The sequence below is a fragment of the Lingula anatina genome, chromosome 10 (assembly GCF_051362555.1).
Source record: "Lingula anatina isolate TDL-2025a chromosome 10, LinAna3.0, whole genome shotgun sequence".
NCBI lineage: Eukaryota > Metazoa > Brachiopoda > Lingulata > Lingulida > Lingulidae > Lingula > Lingula anatina.
In genome coordinates, this window is record NC_141776.1 from 2,824,218 (window position 1) to 2,845,791 (window position 21,574).

General features: G+C 35.3%; 1 protein-coding gene across 7 annotated transcripts in view; it reads right to left on the reverse strand.

Moving 5' to 3' along the window:
- Window positions 1–21,574, reverse strand: part of LOC106180269 (beta-arrestin-1) — a 63,155-nt gene that overhangs the window by 7,161 nt on the left and 34,420 nt on the right. For 2 of the 7 annotated variants that reach the window (XM_086996624.1, XM_086996622.1), the window contains exons 2-11: window positions 9,649–9,679; window positions 9,148–9,208; window positions 8,096–8,337; window positions 7,768–7,827; window positions 6,652–6,719; window positions 6,278–6,413; window positions 6,056–6,140; window positions 4,093–4,165; window positions 568–714; window positions 162–248 (exon numbers count right to left, since the gene is read on the reverse strand). In XM_086996624.1, coding sequence (XP_086852750.1) covers window positions 162–248; window positions 568–714; window positions 4,093–4,165; window positions 6,056–6,140; window positions 6,278–6,413; window positions 6,652–6,719; window positions 7,768–7,827; window positions 8,096–8,337; window positions 9,148–9,208; window positions 9,649–9,679 — 990 coding nt within the window. Of the gene's footprint in view, window positions 1–161; window positions 249–567; window positions 715–4,092; window positions 4,166–5,219; window positions 5,293–6,055; window positions 6,141–6,277; window positions 6,414–6,651; window positions 6,720–7,767; window positions 7,828–8,095; window positions 8,338–9,147; window positions 9,209–9,648; window positions 9,680–10,482; window positions 10,530–17,010; window positions 20,848–20,885; window position 21,574 lie in introns of those variants that run through there. The other 5 variants (XM_086996627.1, XM_086996628.1, XM_086996626.1 and 2 more) reach the window with 5 other exon arrangements.

Consider the following 21,574-nt stretch of genomic DNA (forward strand, 5'->3'; position numbering starts at 1 on the left):
GTGTGAGTTAGACTGGACAACTACGATCTACTGATTGTGGCAATTACGGGAATGTGTTGAGTGTGAGAGCTACAACAAAGATTACACAAGAGGGACTACAGTAACAACAATAGAGGCAGAAACATGTAATTATTCTGTGTAAGTCATACCCCAGTACTTACCCAGATCCAAACCCAAGGATGAGTCTGACTTTCACTTTATACTGCACTATAATCCCCAAGTTTTCCTTCTGACTAGGATCTGTAATACTAGAATATAAAACATAAATATAATATAATATAATATAATATAATATAATATAATATAATATAATATAATATAATATAAACCCTGCATACATAGGACAACTTAAAACTAGAAAATCTGATCCAAGTTTTCACCCTGTCTAAAATATTGAAATTATCAAGTTTACACATCAATAAAGAGCATGTAATGATATGTATAATGTCAAAATTTCAGGTCATGCAAAAAAAAAAAAATAAATAAATAAATAAATAAATAAATAATAATAATAATAAAGGTAACAATAATTAGAATTACAATAAAATAATCTTCCTGTTAACTTACATAGTGGACGAGGCCAAATTTGTGTCCTCGTGTTTCAACTTTCCGTCCAGCGCCAGACCGCGTTTGTCTCGGTTGTTGGCCAGGAGTGGCGTTAGATAAAACACCTTACAGAACCCTGTCTGACTGGGCTGAATGGGAAAACCATCCCTGGGTGGAGAAAGTTGAATTGTCCGTAAGGCAAATTTTGACCAGGTATTACTTGTCTCAAGCTTAACATTTAATAGTTATTTTTTTACCTAACTACTGGTATCTATAGGTAAAATAATGAGCTCATGAATAATTACGATTTTAGGAAATGTAAAATTTAAAAAAATAAAATTTGAATATTTGAAACAAAAAATATAGAAAAGATTTGTTATATCAGGTGACAAGTTTGCCACATACATGAAAATCTATATTTATATACAATTTTTTCTTACAAGAGATCAATGCTAATGTTCAATTGAAAGATTCCTATTTTTCTTCCATTAACCTTCACCCATAAAATCTATTCCAAGCTTAAATATATAAATAAAGGTACAATAATGTGGTTCATGGTCTTGTTAACCCATTTCACAATGTCAGTAATATTTACCCACTAAACCACACTCTTTTTGACAATGTAAGTATATGTAACAGTATGTGGCAGCACTATATATCTTCCTCTTAAGTACCAGTTCAGCACTAACCCTAAAAACCCCCATCACTGACAAAATAAATCAACCAGAAAAAAAAAATAAGAGGAAATTCAAGCAACTAGCAATCAGATGCAGCACACAACAAAAATAGGACATATACAATATATATAACATCTATAATGTCCTGGAAGTTATGTGTATTCCATGTTTGCAAGTGAAAAAAAAAAGCAAGTGGGTAGTTGACAAGAAAGCGATCTGATGAAATGCCTCAAAAGTGATGGTGATGTTTTCTCCAAGCAATCTTTTTTCCTGAAACCTTCAGTTCTATATGGTACAAAAATAAATGAACATATACCAGTCATGTCATGTACAAAAATACCAAATATTTGCTGCGACTTTGTACTGATCCAAAAAGAATAAATGACACTCATTTTATAAGAAACCATGACAAAAGACGTCTGTTATATAATGTTGCCATGGTGACCACACTGTTCCAATAGTATTGCTATGGTGTCCACCCTCTCCAAGTTATGTCACCATAGTGATTACTCTATTCTGACACTGTAACTATGGTGATTATCACACCCAGTAGCACTGCCATAGTGATCAGCCTCTCCCAATTAATAGCACCTTTCTTAAGGCAAATATAGAGCACAGCAAACAAAGACACATGCAAAGTAGAATATGTTTGCAAAATGGTTCAAACTTTGCTGAGGCTGTTTCTGGTAATGTTTCTGAAGATGTTTTTGTACAAAAAAATATGCAGTCAAAACACAATTAGTCAAATATGCAGTCAAAACAAAAACAGGACATTCTTTAATTGTTGAAGAAGACCATGTCACAAATAATTTTCAAGGTTGATCAAAACAGATTGAGGTATTTTGCAATTAAATGTTAATTTCAGTCTAGAATGATGAGATAATATCCCAGACAAATACCTTGCAAAGCTCTATTACACCAAAAATTAGTATACAAACAAATGTTCATCTTCACCCACTATCTAAATCAAATTTTCATGCCAGTTGAAGGATTGCCAACGTCACAGGAATAATTCATCACCATTTTGATGACTAATTTTTTTTTGTTTTCAGTTGTTTTCAGCCAAATTAAGTTTTATGATGCTTGATAAGCGAAATCCCTAGTCTTACACATTTTAATGTATCTGACTATAAAAATATAAAGCAACATCCATTACACATCGAGGCTTTGATAAATATGTCAAAGAATTTTATTTTGGTAAACAGAATTTAAGGAATATTCTAATAAATATACTGTCCTAAATGATCAGAAAAGACTAAGTCAGCACTCAGCATCAATGTGAAAGGAAATAATTGAAATTGGAATATTTTACATCAAAAATTCCCCCCTTATGTCTTCAATTTATTCTTCATGGTAATAAAAACAACAGAAATATGTCATGGTAATATTTAAATGAAAAATTGAAAACTATGATGTTGGCAACACTGCCAGCTGGCAACCACAACCATCGAAAAGAGTTCCAAGAATTTTGTCAAAATGAACAGATGTTCTAGCTTTATTAAGAACAGAAATAAAATAGTTTTTACTCACTGCACACGGAGAGGATAGAAAAAGAAAGAAAATGTTACAATATAATGGAAAATGTTATCTACATTTGCATTAATACTAAAACATAGATACTACATAAAAAGTATTAAGCAGAGAAATCAGTGGGACATTTTACTACTCAGTAGCAAAGATACTACGATAGTGCTTCTTGTATTGTCTTTCAATCCCTTTAGGTATTCACGTGAAAAAAAAACTAAATGGGGATAAAAAAGTAGGTGGTAATCAAGGAAAACTTGAGCAACAATTCAGTTAGACTGCATTCCCATAGACACCATCTGTCTAAGCATATCCATCCAACTCTGTGGGGACTTTCAACAAGTGCAATCAGCTAGGATGTATGACATGCCTCCTTTTGTGTCCAATGTACTCATATAATATCACCAGTTTTCTTTATTCAACTCAATGCCAGGAGAAAGCATGTAATTCAATTAAGCTGATAGCAGGCAAGGAGAGTCCCTGCAAATTTGGATTGATCTACATACACCAATAGTGTCCATGGGAATGAGGCCCAAGAATTTGACAAAAGATATCAAATTAATTGATAACCCCTCTTCCAATCTCTCATCCATTTTGCACAAGGTTTGTTTTACTTAAGTAATTGATTATAATTTCAAAAACGGCTCCCATTACCCTGGATATGAATATTTTCATGAATGAGCCTCCCATTCGGACTTCAAAATACTCCAGAAAATGGCAAAGACTTTCATCAACAAGTTATACGGGGAGGGGGGGGGGGGGGGGGCAGAAAAGGACAAGGGGGCAGGGGGAAGGGGGGGGTGAAGAGTCCCTTATGAACTTTATCAATCATGCCTACTTTCTAAACAAATTTCTACCTGTGCAGGAACAACATTAAGTATAATCAGCATGCAGTCTACATGGTCTTTTGCCTTTACTGAACCGCTTCATTTTTATTCTAAGTTAGATGTAACAGCCAAACAGCCAAAGATTATATTATTTTAAAGCAAGTGAAAATTCTAAATTACAAATGTACATGTAGAACAACAGTGGCCACTTGCACATTAATGAAAGTTATCTAAATAAATAAATAAATAATGCTTCTGACAAATCATACTTACTGCTCACAACTCCCCCCTCCCACTATGAATAAAAGCACCCAATATTTTTTATCATTTCTATTTTTAGGATTTAAAAAAATTTACAGGTCAGGGGAACTATTCTTAAACATCACTGCTTGTAAATGATGATTTAGTAAATGCACTGACCTAGATAGAAAACATGACCTACTTAAAGAAGACCTCTACCAGTATCTAGGTCATCGCCACTTTCTATCTAGGTCGTCAGATGATGCAATCTTACTTACTCGCTCTCCAGCTCCGCCACCGTACATTTGTACTGTGCAGTGGAGAAGAGACAAATATCTGCAAACTGACGCACTGCAGAAAGAAGCGAGGAAAATAAAGAAGAAAAGACTTTTCAATATCTGATCCACATCTATAGTAGCTATGGAGAAAGACAAATCAAAATATCAAATCAAATCAGGTCAAATCAATATGGGTGATTCTGATGTCTAGATTCTTGGATTTGCCTGCAGCAAAAGCATAGCTGGTAAATACAATTAGCCTTTTGATTCCAGTCTTTTCTTCAATTTTTGAAGAAAAATATCATCTTTGTTTAATTTCCTTGTTTTCTGATTTCTATCGAGGTGGGGTCATATAAAAGACAGAGAGCAGAATTTCATTCATTCAAATGATTTGTCATCCTGAACTTTTTGTCATTTTTATTAATCTCCTATTTAACACAATTCTCACCTATAAAAATCTACAACAATATTTTAAACTAAAATGTTTGATTTTAGTAAACACTACAAAGACGAATGTACTGCTGTGCATTTTCTAACATATTATGCTTTTAAACTGTAAGGCAAATTAAGATTCCAAACTCTCCTCCCAAAAGAAATGATTCTATACCCAGTTCAACTAGGTAGCCTGCAAAAGCTGAAAGAAATGGAAGAAAAAAAACAAAACAAAAAAAAAAAACAAAGAACCTCCACTACACACAAGATGGAGACATTAACTCATCTGCTCACTAGATGTCAGCACTATGAACAAATTCACAAGAAGTCTCTTCAGAAATGGTCTTGGAGACGTACAAGTGTTCACATTGACACATTCATACTGGCTCTAAACCAAGGAGCAATTTGGTTGAATTTAAAATGAAAATTTTATGCAATCAAATTGTGCAGCAAGGGATATATTCAATTCCTGCAAGTAAATGTATCAATTTCTCTCCAACAAGCTATAGAACGTATAGATCAACTGATATTAACACTATAATGTCCATGCCTCTGATATCTAACTCTTGGTATCTAAATTTGTTTGCCCTCTTCAAGACCACTTCAGAATATAGAGCTCATGTGAACATCCTCAGACTGCACACCAGATGTCAGCACTATGCAGACACTACAGCAGTCTAGATGGTGCCACTTACTCTGAAGTCATTTCAGCTACAGTGGAGGTATAAGAACCTTTAGAGAATAAAATGATGTCTGAGACCTGATGAACTGAAAATTAAAGGATAAAAAACATCAAAATCAAGTTGGAAATTGTTGTACTTTTAGTCAAAAGAAGTTACTTGTATTCAAAAGAATTACTTTCCACTAAACCTATGTTTGAAAAAAAAAAAAGAAATATTGCCAATATTTTTCTATTTCCTTTTTTGATTTTTTTCCCTTTACATGAATGAATCAAAAATTTGTTGCCTGGAGTTTTATATATATATATATATATATATATATATATATATATATATATATATTTTTTTTTTTTTTTTGCGAAGGCTTTAGCAGTCATCACAAAAATTTCAAAAGGATGAAGGACATGCCCTATCTTTGGAATTTTTAATGGAACTAGCTGTGCCTTCTTCCTAAAACAGGAATACATTCTAAAAATCACTTTTGTCAAAGTATAACATTCCAAAATTGCATGCCAAAGTGATTGAAAATATAATTATCATTTTAATAATATCTTTTCTCTGATCATCTAAGGGATAACCAGGCATCTGAAATAAAAACCTTCATTTATACATGAAATGCTAAAAAAAATACAAACAACACAAAACATGCAATACATTCAACTATACAGAAATACAAAGTACCACAATATTAAAAGAAAAAATTGTAAAAAGCAATCTGATGTTATCAAATTTGTACACTTATATTACTTAATGATATCTATTTATAAAATTGCATGTCACTGATCAATAATTTATTTAGAGAATATGCGCATATCAAAAAAATTAATAAACAAATAAATAAATACACTCACCTGAAATTTTTACTTTCTTCACTGTTTTGCCAGTGTTATTGTCCACAAGAACATTGACAGCTATGGATTCCCCATGGTAATATTTCTGAAATCAAAATTAAAGGAGCATTTTCTGACTTAAAAAAAGAAATTAACAAAAAATATTGCCTTGGGAAACATCACTTACAACAATAACTTTTTTTATTAAATACCATAATTAGGTCATTATGACCTAATTCTCACCTCTTTGTCCAGACTGGCCTCCAATCGTAGTGTTCCTGCACTCATCATAAACTCCTTAATGGCGTCTGCCGTCGGCTGTGGAGCAGGTTCTACGGGGGCGTATGTTAATTTACGGATTGCCAGCCGGACGGAATTCCTAGAGGGATACCATATTTAATTTGATAAAAATAGAAACAAGCCGCACCTATGTAACATAAACATGCAACTGTAGAATAAAAATATTAAAATCAATATTGCACTCAGAATAATTCTTGGTGTGAGACCTTTAAAGTTTTTTCTGGTAAAATGAAGCTAAATAAAGCCCTTGTTCTAATGTACTAGAAAACAAAACTAGAGAAGGTACACTACTTGTTTAAAAAATCCCTGGTACATACCTCTTATGTGACTTGTCATCCACTCCTTCACCAACATATGTCTTTAGTTCATAGTCTACTCCACAGGGCTGTAGGATAATTTATCAAAATAATATTATGGGATATTGTTTATAGACAATAATACAGGGAAGCTTGTCTTACACCCCATTTCCATAGATTTTTAGATCGATCTATCCCTGTGGGGAGTCTCACTAGATTACTGTCAGCTTGGTCGGCTTAAGCGTCTGTCCCGCCTACTAAAAGCTGTAAGGGGGTAATTAACTATGGTGCCCGCTCGGCTGACTGCAATTTAGCATGAACCCCCAGGGAGTTAGGTCGATCTAAAACTTAATCTTAAGAGCGGATTCTCAACGAATTAAGCCAGGCTTTACAAAGCCGGTGTCCTAAAAATGGCGGACGTACATGAAAGAAAAACCGCCTAATCTTTTAATAGTCTCTCCGCCTCCCCACACGTCGTCCCTGCGGGGTACAGTAATTAAATCGCGTCTCCGTTCGCCATGCGGAAGCTACCTGAGAAATATTAAGTGCGCATGCTCATCAGTTAAACTCGTGGTGAAGAAAGCATGGCGGCTGAAGGCGATCGAAGGAAAAAAGCTCTTCTGTTCTATTATCTTTGAAAACAGAGACGAAAAAGGAATAATTTGGCCCGTAGAGCAGCAATGAATCGACTATCTACGGAGATAATATCACCAGAGATATTCACGGAAATATTAATGTTCGGAGCCGAGATTTAATTACTGTACCCCGCAGGGACGACGTGTGGGGAGGCGTGTGAGAGGCGGAGAGACTATTAAAAGATTAGGCGGTTTTTCTTTCATGTACGTCCGCCATTTTTAGGTCACCGGCTTTGTAAAGCCTGGCTTAATTCGTTGAGAATGCGCTCTTAGATTGATCTAAATCTCTGGGAAAGCACCCTTGGTGTGACCTAATTAAATTGTCAACATAATATTATTGAGTTCTATAGTTCAAAGAAATGTAGGGTGATATGAATTGGCATGACTTCATTACAACTTGAGTAGCTGATATTACCTCAAAACAATTTATTCTGAAACAGGTTTTTACTTTGGTATAGCTTTAACTTTATATACGTAATTATTGTCTGTTAAAAGTACAAACCTTCCCAGTGTCCCCTGGGGCTGGCTGAAGCGTCACGGAGGATGGTGTATTTGGAGAAAGCTAAAACAGTTGTGAAAAGGATCATTTGCCTGGCTATTCTAAACATGGATCACTTTTCTTTATCATATTATTAGTTTTTATATCAATCATATTTCATTCAATATTAACATTTTCTAGTTTTTGAATATCTCAATAATATAATACAGTGATGTGAATTTTACTTCTGACAACAAGAAATATAAAACTCCAAATCAGGGTTTATAGATCCATATTTTCTCGAAGAGAGAGAGAGGGAAATTGAGAGAAAGATAACATATAATACTGTTACCTCAAAATAGAAAGGATAGGCATTAGGCCCCAATTTCTTGATCAGGCGCTCTTGTAATCTTGTTAGTGGCCTCTCGTTCTCGGGCAATTTGGGGTACACCTGCATGGACGCAAGAAATAAATCCTTGCGAAATGTGAGCCCGAGCACGTCCAGGTCCTCTCTGCCATAACGAAATGCTGCCAGAACGTGAGCAAATACTTTGCGATCTTTGAGATATTCTGGATCTATTAGAACTACTCCATCTGGAAATTTAAAAAAATAATGCAATAATATTATAGAGAAAAGCTAAGATTATATGTTGTTTTGCAGATTCCTGAAAAAAGCACTTGGTTGATTTGACTTTTTCGCAAAACAACAAGTAAACTAAAAGCAAAAGCCTGTAACAGTGTTATTATTAAAATCAATACTAAATCATTCAAATGTCAATGACATCCAAAAAAAACACCAAACACTGCAACATTGTTATTATCCATCCAAAGTTGTTGTACATTGGCATGCCTTCTTTCCTCCGATTGGTCCAAAAATTGGTTAGTATGTCATCAATTTCTATCAAGGTTAACATTTACAAATACTAGGTCACAATCTACGCTTATTGCATATTAATGAGAAATAACTATTTTCTATAAGTAAATACAATATCAAATATATTTCTCTGAATTTATTGAGAAGTTAGTAACCATAACAATTGTTTTTAAACACAAGGTGTCTGAGAATTATTTAAATTTGATTAACATGTTTATTTGAAAGAGATACAAGCCATGTGAGTTTTATCAAAGAAGATAACATTACAATTTGAACTAAATCACACATGGGATGAACCAAAATGTAAACATTCTCAAAAACCAAATTTTTAAAAATATTAGGAAAATTAACTCAGAATGAGAACATTTTTGCGGCATTCTGCAGTAGCCCTTTCAGCAGGGAGTAGTTGCAAAGGTTTGTTTACAGTTCTTCTATGAGTACTGACATCAAAATCGTGTAATTTTTAAATTGAAAAGGTCAACCATCAACGACATCATTAAGATTTAAACCAGTCAACTTGTTCAACTCACCTATTGGGTCTATCTGAGATAAATGATCTATAAAATCCCTCTTCCCAATGTAAGTGGTAATCTGAAACAGCAAATGAAAATCGTTTGTAGATTTTTAAAAAAATTTAATCAGCGTCTCTCCATCTTGTATTTTCAACCAAACTGATTTTGGAAATACGAAAGAAATATTGCTTTATTAGTGCAAATAATTACCAGAATGTCAAAGATGAGTCTATTTGGAACAATTCTTCAATACTGTTTTGTCATTAAATCTAACATTTTCTTAAAACTACATACATTTATTATTGCTTATCCTTTTCTTTCTTTCTTTCATTTTATTTATTTATTTTTTATTTTTGAAAGTTTGATGTTCCATTTTTTTCTGATTTAACACAGGAAATAACAATTAAGCCATGGAAGAAACCTTAAAATGGAAACAGGAACAAAACCCAGACTTGATAACTTGACATAATGAGTAGTCATGATTCGCACACCCACTCTCACTCAAGTCTCATCACTTACTTTTCCATTGGGACTGCTTTTCTTGAAAACTCTGAAAAGAACAACAGGAAACAAGAGTTACTACAGTACCTACATCTCTGTAAATAGTTCTCTAACAGGCAACCTTCTGGCTTGCTACAACACCATTAATAACATCAATTGAATTTTAAGTCAAAGATCCCAGACAGCTCAGAAGTTCATTCAGGAAACATTTATTTTCCTTTTTTAAAAATCAATTATCTTTATTCATGTTCATGAGCAGATTTGACCATCAGCCTAAATCATCTGAAAATAAGACAGAAAAAAAAGAAGAATGCATTAAATGATGGAAAAAAGCTGCTTCAAATAATCTTCCATATATAATCCACAAGTATGTGGCATTCGGAACTGCTCAAACCAAGCAAACATAGTTTTAACTGAATCAGGAAGAAAATGTCGCAACCTTTATGTTTCTAATCTCCAACCCAATTTTCATCATGATTCCAACTAAACACATAATTAGACAGCAAAATACACAGGGGCTTATTGCAATCAAGTGATTACTTCCTGAAGTTCAAACTTAAATGATATTTCTGAAGATTGGCTTTAAATCTTAACCCCATGCATGCTATAAAACTAAAAATGTAGTTCTAGTATCAAACTGAAAATATAGGTCAAGTAAAGCGAAAATAATCATTCTTGGCTCTTCCAAAGTGCCCACCAAAGGCAATATGCAGGTTTCATACAAAGTGTTAAATAAAGAAATGAAATAAAAATTTGTTCATGAAAACCACTGTAATGTAAGTAATGGCAGGTATTATATATATATTAGATCTCTTCTTTGGTTTCTTCTATGAACTTGAAAAAGTGACTTACTGCCATGTCGTGACACATTTACACGCACACATTTCCACAGGTTCAAATCCCGCAAATCAAAGAATTCTACAATGCTGCCTCCTATTACTTTGTGGACCTTCCAACACTTCGGTACTAAATTATGTAAATGTATTTTCAAAACATGTTCCAGCACTTTTTATATCAACTCATCTGGTGATAATTTTTTTTTTAATCGTGACAACCCGGACTTTTACGCTATATACGCCATATAACAACATTTTGTCGTAAATGACCAGAGGTCATGCGACCCATGACGGAAAGATTAATAAATTAAGAGAATTAACGCTGATTCAGAGAACCCAATGATGTCAATTGCCTACATAATATTAGGTAAAACATCACAGCAAACACACTAAGAAATTCACGTCAATAGCCCTCGAGAAGAGGCTCGTTGTGTTATTGTTCCAGCTAATGACGTCAAACCCAGCTGCCATCACATGACATGTAGAAAAACACCGCTATAACACTGACTGAATACAGTGGCTCCATACTATCAGCTTTAAGCTTCATAAAAAAAATTTTTCTCACTGGCACCGCTGACGTAAAACTGACTTCATTGAGTATTATGAAAACAATTACACTCTCTAGATAGATGTGTGGTCGCCCTTAAAATTAGGATGCACTATGATAGTAAATAGACATGTATAAATAGATGAGTTGATATCACTAAAAGACAACACCCTATTCCACTAAAAAAAACTTGAGCCAGAAAACTACTCTTAACTTCTAGACCAAATCTCAGTTTATTTTTCACCAAAGGTAGGTCAGCCATGGTCCAAATAAATGAAATATTGTCAAAAAGAACTTAAAGGGATAATAACTCTTCGTATGAGATTTATATTTCACAATAAAAACCTTGTGAATAACTCATAGAAATATAATATATTCTGTTTTACCACAAAAACAGCAGTTATAACTATTATTCTGATATCTGAACTTGTCTTTAGACCACGTTTTCTCCATTGATGTCTATACTCTGTTAAAATCTCTTAAGAGATTTTAACAAAAAACCAAACTTTTTAGAAAAAAACCAGGGACTAACTTTGAATGTAAAAATGGATTCATTAACCATTGGTAAGTATGGGAAAATTGATGTTTACTCCAGGAAAATTCATTTTTTGGCCAAAACGAAGAGTTATTATTGCTTTAAGTCAGTTCCCTAGCTAACATCTTTGTTACCAAGGATACATGGTCACATGCACACATCTAACGCTATCAGGAGCACTGTTACAACAGCACCCTCATGGTCACATGCACACATCTTACCATATCAGGAGCATTGTTACAGCACTCTCATGGACACATGAGGCTAGTGGGTTATTCCTTGATTCGATGGCAAGAGCTGACAGTCAGCAATAAATTCTCAAACAATGAATTGTATGAGAAAATTGCTTTTTTAAAGAAAATTTGACTGGGCAAGAAAAATCCAGATTCCTTTAAGACAGATCTTAATTCTCAACCTCTGTGTGTGTGTGTGTGTGTGTGTGTGTGTGTGTAAGTAAGAGCGAGAGAGAGAGAGAGAGAGGGTTATCTTCTGGTACTTATCGATGCAGGTCTGATCTAAGATAACAAACTGTATTGCAATGGTGCAACTGTACAGTCTTGAAAAAAGGGGAACAGCAAGCGTAACAAACTATCATGAACCCCTATTATCAACGTCAATTACCTCCAAGAATCCTCCAGATACTCTGAAGTATAATCATTGTTATTTCTGACAAATAATTGTCAATGTACAGAGGGATGCACTGGCATTCACTGACAGTTGTGCCACTTGACTTTGGAGTAACCTTCACAAGAAATGGAAACAATCCCTATCTTGCAAGAAAAATAACCAAGACAGTGGTGGCACTATGATCACTGTCTGCGGTCTTAATACTGTTCTTTTTTAATATTTAGCAGACTAGTGATGATACCAGAAGACGCAGGCCCTTTTCTATAAACACAATCCGTCTATGTAAATCCATCCAACTCTGCAAAACTCTCGCCAAGTGCAATCAGCTTAACTGAATCACATCCCTCCTGTTGTTTCCAATGCACTCATACAGTCACCAGTTTTTCTGTTTTCTACTTAACGCCAGCAGAAGACGTGTCCTTCAATTAAGTCGATTGCAGTTAGCGAGAGTACCTGCACAGTTTGGTCGATCTACGTAGATTAATGGTGTTAATGGAAATATAACCTAAGAGTCTGAACTTCTAAGATGCTATGATGCTTCTGTATTATTTCACATCAGGCAACACAGTTATCCCTATTGCTTTAGTTCTATTAGTCCTCACATAATCACATACACCATTTCCAGTTTTATTTGTTACCAGTCTGAACGCGCCATTTTATAATCACAGCTTATGCAGCTGGCAAAATATCACGGTCTGATGTCATACATTTAATTCTCCTGAATATTATTGATTTCTTTCAAGTAAAATGCATTTATCTCTTAAAAGATGATTCCATCAAAGTATCAGAAAAAAAATGTGGAAAGTCTCTGAATTTATTTATAAACACGAACAAGTTCGAGTTTTGTCCACTCCACCAACAATATTGTAGAAACACACGTATAAATTGCAGGGTGCTACTGTTTCACTGGTGAAAATCAGTTTAATGCCGTGCTGTGAAATACCACACTGTGCTGTTTTGTTAGCAAGTCACCAACTTCCGTATATCAATAACTTGACAGAGAGAAAGGTGAACGACCATCTACATCTTCATTTTTTTTGTTGTTTTTATGTTACGCGTGAAGCAATGTGGACTGCCAAGTCGAGAATAAAATCAGGTCAAGGATTAGTTTTAGAGAAAAAATAGGGATGGGGGCACAAATTCTCTTGCATAATAATTTCTTTTTTGGCACACTATCAAAGTCTCAAAGCACCTTACAAAATTGTTCTGATATTGAATATGCCTGTGTGTGTGTATATAACAATTCATCTAATTATATTAAGCTGCCAAGAAGCAATGGCAGAATCCAGAAGACACTGCAAACAGGCTTCTCTCCCTCAGCTTCTGATGTACCTGTCCCAAACAAGCAAAACAAAACAAAATCGAGCAAATTGCCCAACCCTATGCTCTGCATACCGTAGTGACATTGCTCCAGTTTTTTTTTTCTTTAAATATGTTTTTTATCCTTGAGCCAAATATATGTAGCAAAATCCTATTTCATCCAGAGATAAGACTGGGATGGGAAGTCCCGACCTGGCATTCCAACATCTTCCACTATCACATTTAATTACTGAAGATCAAAGGCTTTTGTACCAGGACTAGGATTGATTGTAATGAAACATTACATCCATAAAGAACACCACAGTGTTTTGAAAAAAAAAATAGCTTTCCAAACATAATTTATCATTAAATAAAGAACAAACAAACAAGTTTTTTTTTTCTTTTCAGTGTCCTGATAAAAACCCTCAGTCAAAATCCACAGGGCAGTTATGAGATGACAAAAAGTCATCTCCCTTACCTCATTAATTAATTAATTTATCAATTAATTAATTAATTCCCTTGTTTTTATGCATATTCATTTATCTGCTTGTAAGGTTTTTGATGTCTAGTATTTAATATATATAATGTATGCACAGGGATGATACTACCATTCAGTGAAAAACTCAGAAAATAGGATGTAAGGACCAGGAGAAATTTTGGAATTTGCCGACAGTCACAAAAACTGTACAAGCATGCATCTTTTAAAATAAATTCATCTTACATAATTTCATGTGTTTTATTAATTTATTTTTGTATTTAATTTTGTATTATAAAACTTTATACCTTTTGGCTACAATTTCAAAAAATAAAATCATGAGTATTGATAGTTGACCTTTATTTCAGGAGTCCTAAAAATTCATAATTTTGTCATTTCTATGCATTCTTCAGTATCCATATTCATTTCTATGCAGATCCCTTTCAATATTCTTCTTTGTCATATATCTTTTTGACTTGACTTAGACAAGCCTTGCATCTGAATGGCAAGGGCTGTTTTTACAATGGTTATTGTGGTCAAAAAAGTCAAAATGCCTCACTAATGACCCAGTGTAGTACATATAATCTGAAGACTTAACTTGTTTTTCAACCTATTTTCCAAGTGTTATGACATTTTGAGATGACGGATGCCTGGATTGCACCACTTCCTATAAACTGATACAAAACAACTAGAAAGAATCAATAAAATTATTGCTGAAAAACATGTTTTCACACAAAAACACAACACGCAAAGTTCATGACCGAGGCCATGACATTGTTTCATGACACATACCATGACACTGTTCTGTGACATTTTGCCATGACATTGTTCCGTGACATATACTTTAAACAGATAATTACAATTACTGATCACAGTGCAACGCCAAAAAAATAAACATACAAATATATACAAACACACACATGCGATAAAACCCTGCAAGTTCAAGGCCAGTGTGCTCGTACCCTTTCCTGAAAGATTTACAATTAATTCCTCACTTCATGCAGACAAATAATCCTAGGCTTTCAGCTTAATTGAACAATAACATGTAATTCCCCAGAGTAACCCAGTTTGTAAATTAATTAGTTCTAAATTGCATCCTGAAGCCAAACCTTAAAGTTTTTTTTTTTTTTTTTTTTCGGTTTTAATAAGAGGGACCACAGCTCTGACATCAGCCTGTCATTTACCAGGAACGCGCGTTATTTAAATTGTACGAATTCACATCTTTGCTAATTTTGTCTAGCGGGTAAACCTGCACAAGGATTACTTTTTCGAATTATACACATTTCTGCTATGGATTTTTTCCTGGAATTGCTGGTATTTGTCAGCTCTCCTGAAAATCCAATAATAATGTCAGCTTAACACAGACATGGCGACAACTCGGGAAGCGATTGCATGCTCCAGGACTTAACTGACATCTATTGCAGGTGTAATATTTCAATACATGGTGATGAGACAGCATGAAGGCATAATGATTTTAATAATTTTCCTTTGCAAAAATTTCAATTGTACAACCAATGGAGTAAAAGATAAAAAAAAAAAAACATTTAGGAAAAAATGATTGCTGATAAATTATGACACGTGAGAAAGGTGAGTTAGAAAAAATTGCTGGTTGGTTGAAGATGATAAATGCACAGATTTCATTGATATTGCTGGTCTGATTTCACTCCTGCTTGGCACTGAGCCAGAAGATGACAAGTTCAACCCCTGACTATAAGCATCTTAAGATATTGCAGAACCAACCTTATGCCATAATAATTATCAGTTTATTTTCAGCTACTTTAGATATATATGTAAAAACAAAAATAAGCATTCAGGCATGGTCAGTTCATGACTCCTATCTTCCAATTCAGTAGCAGCTAATATAAACTGATGTCTGGCATAACCGAGCTATAAAAAATATTATTGTTCCGTGCATTATATGGGTTTAATTGGGCAGATCATTAACAAAGATCACTACAGCCTTTTTTAATGCACCATCAGAGGCACTGTCCAAAGAAAAAAGAAAATATACGGGAATATTCAGATTATTGTGTTGTTCTGTCTAAGACTTGAGTAAACACGCCAATGGTACCCCCCCCCCCCCTCCCCCCTGGTCCTTAACTTGCTCTCAATTTAAATTAAAGAAAATAGACCTTAATCTCCAATTCAACGCGGGCCTTATTCATCCTAATAAAAACTAATTCTACGGATATCATGCCATGTCATATAATTAAGGAACCGCGGAGACGAGCTGCTCCATCAATCCAGGCACTGCACGCTTGGCGTTCAGGTTCCACGAATCCAATCCGTCATCTATTTCTCAATTACTTTTGCTTCTGAGTAATCAATTTCTTTTCATCACATTTTCTCTCCGAGATTTGCTCTCATAATTTCTCATGTAAAGAACAAACCGGTAATGACTTCCTAGAGCTTGGAATTTCGTGTGAATTAGTAACATGATAAAACACAGCACTTTATCTTTTCCCCTTTCTTTTTTGTTCTTTCTACTGCACAACATGCAACATATCTTCATAAGACATAATTTAAGCCGTCTCACTAAGGTGATAATCTACAGTGATAGTGTTTCTAAAGAAACACCATACTAAATGACCCAAATGACCTCCCCAAATGGCCGTATAATCAACCCATGCAGACCCCACAATGACCCCAAGGCCCAAAAGTGACAATTTATGATCCCCAGAGTGACCTCCTCAACCCACCCACAGTGACCCCATACGACCTCCACAGTGACCCCATTCAACTCCATAGTGACCCATACGATTCCCATATGATCTTATAAGTTTCTTTGGTGACCTCCTTAATCTCCATGGTGATCCTATACATCCCCATAGTGACCCAAGAGGGTCACTGTGAACCTAGCCTATATATCTCATGCCTACAAATATATAAAAACATATTACATCTTCTAGTATTTTTTATTCATTCATTAATCGAATACATATAACAGCTTCAATGACATCACTATAGCTAACTTAAAGAAACCACCCAGCAGTATCCCACCTTTGAACTGGTACATTTCCTCAGGTGGTGTACTGCTGGGCAGGTGACTGCCATAGCTTACCTTACACTGTCCTCCTCTTCAGGCATGTTGTCAATGGTCACTGCGCTGTGTTACTTGTATACAGAAATGATATCACACATTATATTTATCAAGTCTTTTTTTCTCCACGGCGTATATCGTCTTACATCTGGCATCAAGAGAGGAAGTCACATGTATCATTCCCTGTTGGAATAATTGTCATTTCACACATCTGTTAAACCCGTACTGTAATATGATCCCTGATGTAATAGATATTGTTCCAAAAGTGACTCTGCTTTATAAAAATCCAGTCTTATTCTTTATCTTTTTTTAACTCCCTATACTTTGAATGCTGGCCAATAGTTCATCCTCAGGTAAGACATCATACATTACTACAAGGTTCATCAGGCTCAGCATAATGTCAGAATTATACGAGGGTTCTGTGTATAATTATCATGGTTTTGTTTGTTCAAAAACATTTAGCGTATGACATGCTTGTCCAGTGGCAGCAGTCCGTGTGATATATGACCAATGCAAGCCTTTTCCCTGTTTTAACTTGTATAATACCAGGCAGTCACGCAACTCCTTGTAATTTACACTTAGCGACCCTTGTTCCCTAAAATTGTATAATGTTACCCTGCTCAGCCGAGTTAAAAATATACGACTGAAAAAAATTACAGAGCAGAATAAACAGTTACTGGTTATAATGAACATTCATTGACCTACGATCAGGCAGGACGCCAAAATCCTAAAACAGATCCTTATGGAATTGCCAGCCTCTTTCTCTGGAGTGCTAGCTAGAGTTTCTCTTTTATTACAGCTTCTGAGAAATGGGAAGCAGTACGACTGCTGCTACAGCGTCATCGTCTCCGCAATCATGCTGCTATTCAATTTGATTTCTGTACACCGATCATCTGTATTGAGCAATTTCGTGTCAAGTCGCATGGTAGTGAAACCAATGAAATCCCTTTTGCAGTCTGTCTAGGAAGTCAGATTACAAAATAATCAGCAAAATTATGACAGCTACTTGCTTTTTTTTTCACTGGTGATGGCAACCTGCACATTGAATTCCATGAGAATATACTGACTTTCAGTTACAAGAATAATACACACACTGAGTTTCTTATTATTTCTTTCATCTCAACAACTCCTTGATTTCCTTGTCTCCTGAAAGGTTTTACAGGTCTCCACAAGCAAGCTTCTCTGTAAGAACTCAATATTTCAATGGTAGAAAATAATCTCAGTTGAGATTATTTTTCACCAACAACATATATACCTAAAACCCTTGTTACTCTATGCATATACGTCCTCTGTCAACTTTCCACTTAAGAATGGCACATGTGCCCTGATCATATACAATATATGCCCTATACTTATGCAGGTATATTTGTCACATGTGTCAGGTTGATGTGTAACGGGTGTTTTAGCTGGTCTCCCATATACTTATACACTGTCAGTGTAAACCAAGGTTATATACGTGAGTGACACTGAGGACATTATCATACTGGTATAATTGTCAAACTAATATGTCAACTGGCTTTGTGACAGGTACGTAGAGGACTTCTTTTACAGACATAAATAATTTGATCACTTGAAAAATTGCAACTTCCTCACTTCTTCTACTATTTTACTCTTACAAGATAGATAGATCTCTTTTAAGAAACTCACTTAGATGCGCTTACTAGTACTCTCATTTTATACAAACTGTTCAAATCTTATGCATCAACATTTTAAAATTTTTGTCAGTAAATACAAGGAGGGGGGAGGGAGAGAGGAATTACCAACTTATTTTGTTCAAATTTACGGAATAAATACCGTACTAATGCACTGCCGGCATGTGCTCACAAAGGTTATAAACAATTCTCGTGTGACGTCTCATCACCATCATCTACAATGTTTTCCAAGATTTCTGCAGGTTCACAGAGTCCTTTATCTGAAAAGCCATTGCTCTCATACCAACTGTATACATACAGATATTTGCAGTATTAGATTCAGGCCTAATCGAAATTAGACTTTTCCCACTTCTGAGTAAAATCACTGCCAACTGTGATATCTCATTTATTTCAGCTTGAGAAGATGCAGACTAAATGCACTGGGTAATTCCTGCTTATTTGAACAATTAAGCACTGATTTGGTGAAAATTTGGTGTAATTTAGGTCAGAGAATTATCTTGAAATGAGCCAAGTTCACACTTCCATAGCTACACAATAGTGTGGACACCTGTGTCTTCAACAATTTACCTTCAAACATAGCAATTCACTTCTGTTTATTATTAGTATTTCCCCAGGCTATAGATGTTGCCTGCTAAATGCATTATGTGTGTATATATTATATTGTATCTTTACTTGTAAGACACATATCTAAACACCAACTTCATGACTCCTGAGCATACAGTACTGCCAGTTTTCCTAGCTATTAATACGACACAACTTAGAAGTCCAGCTTGGTCCGCAGCAGCCTTATATTCATCCCCTCCAGAAAGAAAACCATCAACAGCTACATTCGCCGTGATATTAGATGTCCTTATTGGAAAATGCGAAGAACTGATTCACTGGTTTAGAAAAGTGAGATCCTGGATTCCGTATTCTCTAACCTGCGGCTTGACACTGCCGGGTGAAGTCAACGTTAATGTCCTTTTTTAATAGCAAATTCTATCAAAAGTACATCCCCTATATCCCTTTAGGCCTTCTACTTGGTAAATGCGTAGAAGTCATTCCCTGGTTACGCACTAAGCAGACTGGGATGCCATGTATTATCTCTTACTATAGCTGTGGCTACCACTGCATGCTGACAGTTCTTATAAATCACATTTTAAATGACAAATTTTGTGTCATCTCTTGCTTTCTCTTTCCATTCACTGCCACAGCAGAGGGTAAGATTCTCTCAGCTATGTAACCAGGATGTGGTCACTTAGTGGTCTCTTTCTGGTCAGTCTCTCTTTCTGACTGGGTTCCCTTCCCTAGATCGATCTAACTGAATCAGTTCATCTCCCAGAATCTCCTTGGAGATAGTTCGATCCAAAGTTAGTATGATAGGCTCTGGGAATGATCTCCCTCCCTCTCTCTCTCTCTCACCCTGTATGAACTTAAGTAAACAAACACAGGCTTTTAATACTGCCTCTCTGCAGGTACCCTATGTCTTATTAATCCAGGCCAGATTAATTCTGTCTCTCGCAGTGAGTTCGTGTATCTGTATTTATCTCTTCCCCAGGTGGGGTTTTCTTTGACAAGGGGGCTGCATTTCACTAAAGGACTTTGACCCCAAAAATTGGTCTAAACTTTAAGACCATATTTTTAGCCTACTTGGACATAAGATAGATCAATACTGACTTAATTGGACTGAATTTCTATTTCTAGTAGACTTATTTTTTATCGCAAAGTTTAGGCCAATATGAGATTAAAGATCTTTTAGGAAATATGAGGGCCCTTAGATCGACAAAAGTGCTTTGCAAAGGGTTTTTGTGGTGAGACAGAATGGGTCTGTATTCTTCCTTAACCTCAAGCAGTATTATAAATAAACAAGGTGAAGCTTTGTTAACTCTGTATAAAGGTAAGACTTGTATTTTAAGCTAGCAACTGCAACTTGATTCTTCTTCACACTTAACATACAATCTTCGGGCTTCCTAGTTCAGTTGCAGTATAAAGCTTTCCATGGTTATATAACTTGATCCAGGGTGTACAAAATCTAACCTTGTTTATCTATAAGACTATACCTGGATCCACATTAAATTACACCTCTCTGAAGAAGACTGCATTTTCTTGAGGCTCTTGTCGAAACAAGCACTGAGAATAAAAAGTCCTTCAGTTTCACTTATCCCAACCTTTGCAATATCTCCGTTCCTAATACTCCAATATCATAGTACAATTTCCTAGGGCTTAATAACTGAGCTCTTTGGGCTTTCTTCTAAGCAACAATACCTTTAATATCCTGTGTGCTTCCTTCAAAAAACAGTTCTATCTCTGAAGATATATAATATATATTTTTTGCCTTAGCTGAACAATATTGTTTACATCCTCAGTGGGCAAATAAAACAAGGCCCTGATCCCTCCATTTCCATTGTGAGTTTACACACGCACTTCAAATCTTTTCAATAATCCAGGTCCATTATCCAAATACAACGCAATAATTCCTGTAATCACAGCAGAATATATTGCCTTGGGCTGCGTGTTTACTCCAGGTAAAGTTCAATCTCGTCATTCCCTGTAAATTAAAGGCGCTGACTATGTAGCTAGTCAAATAGCCTCTCCTCTGGCAAAAACACTAAACAACACGCATAACCAAGATTGCAAATGCTTCCTCTAACAGATCAGACAGAAGATACTCATTAACCAAAGCTCTTAATTATTATTCCTCGTATCTACAACCATGGAACCTTTCCCGATGCAGTGCAAAACATGCAGCTGAAATAGTAAAGCTCCTTTGGTGAACACTGAGAGGTATTTCCCCTACTAAGATATATACTGCAGGTACTGAATTTTTTCTCCTAGGGCAGCTGACATTTACAGGAGATCCCTCCAGCTCCAATTAAACATGCATGTGTGTATAGGTACATCTAGCCCTGACTTCTTGTGTGTATATTCCTCTAGCTCTAAAGTAACAGCGCCAA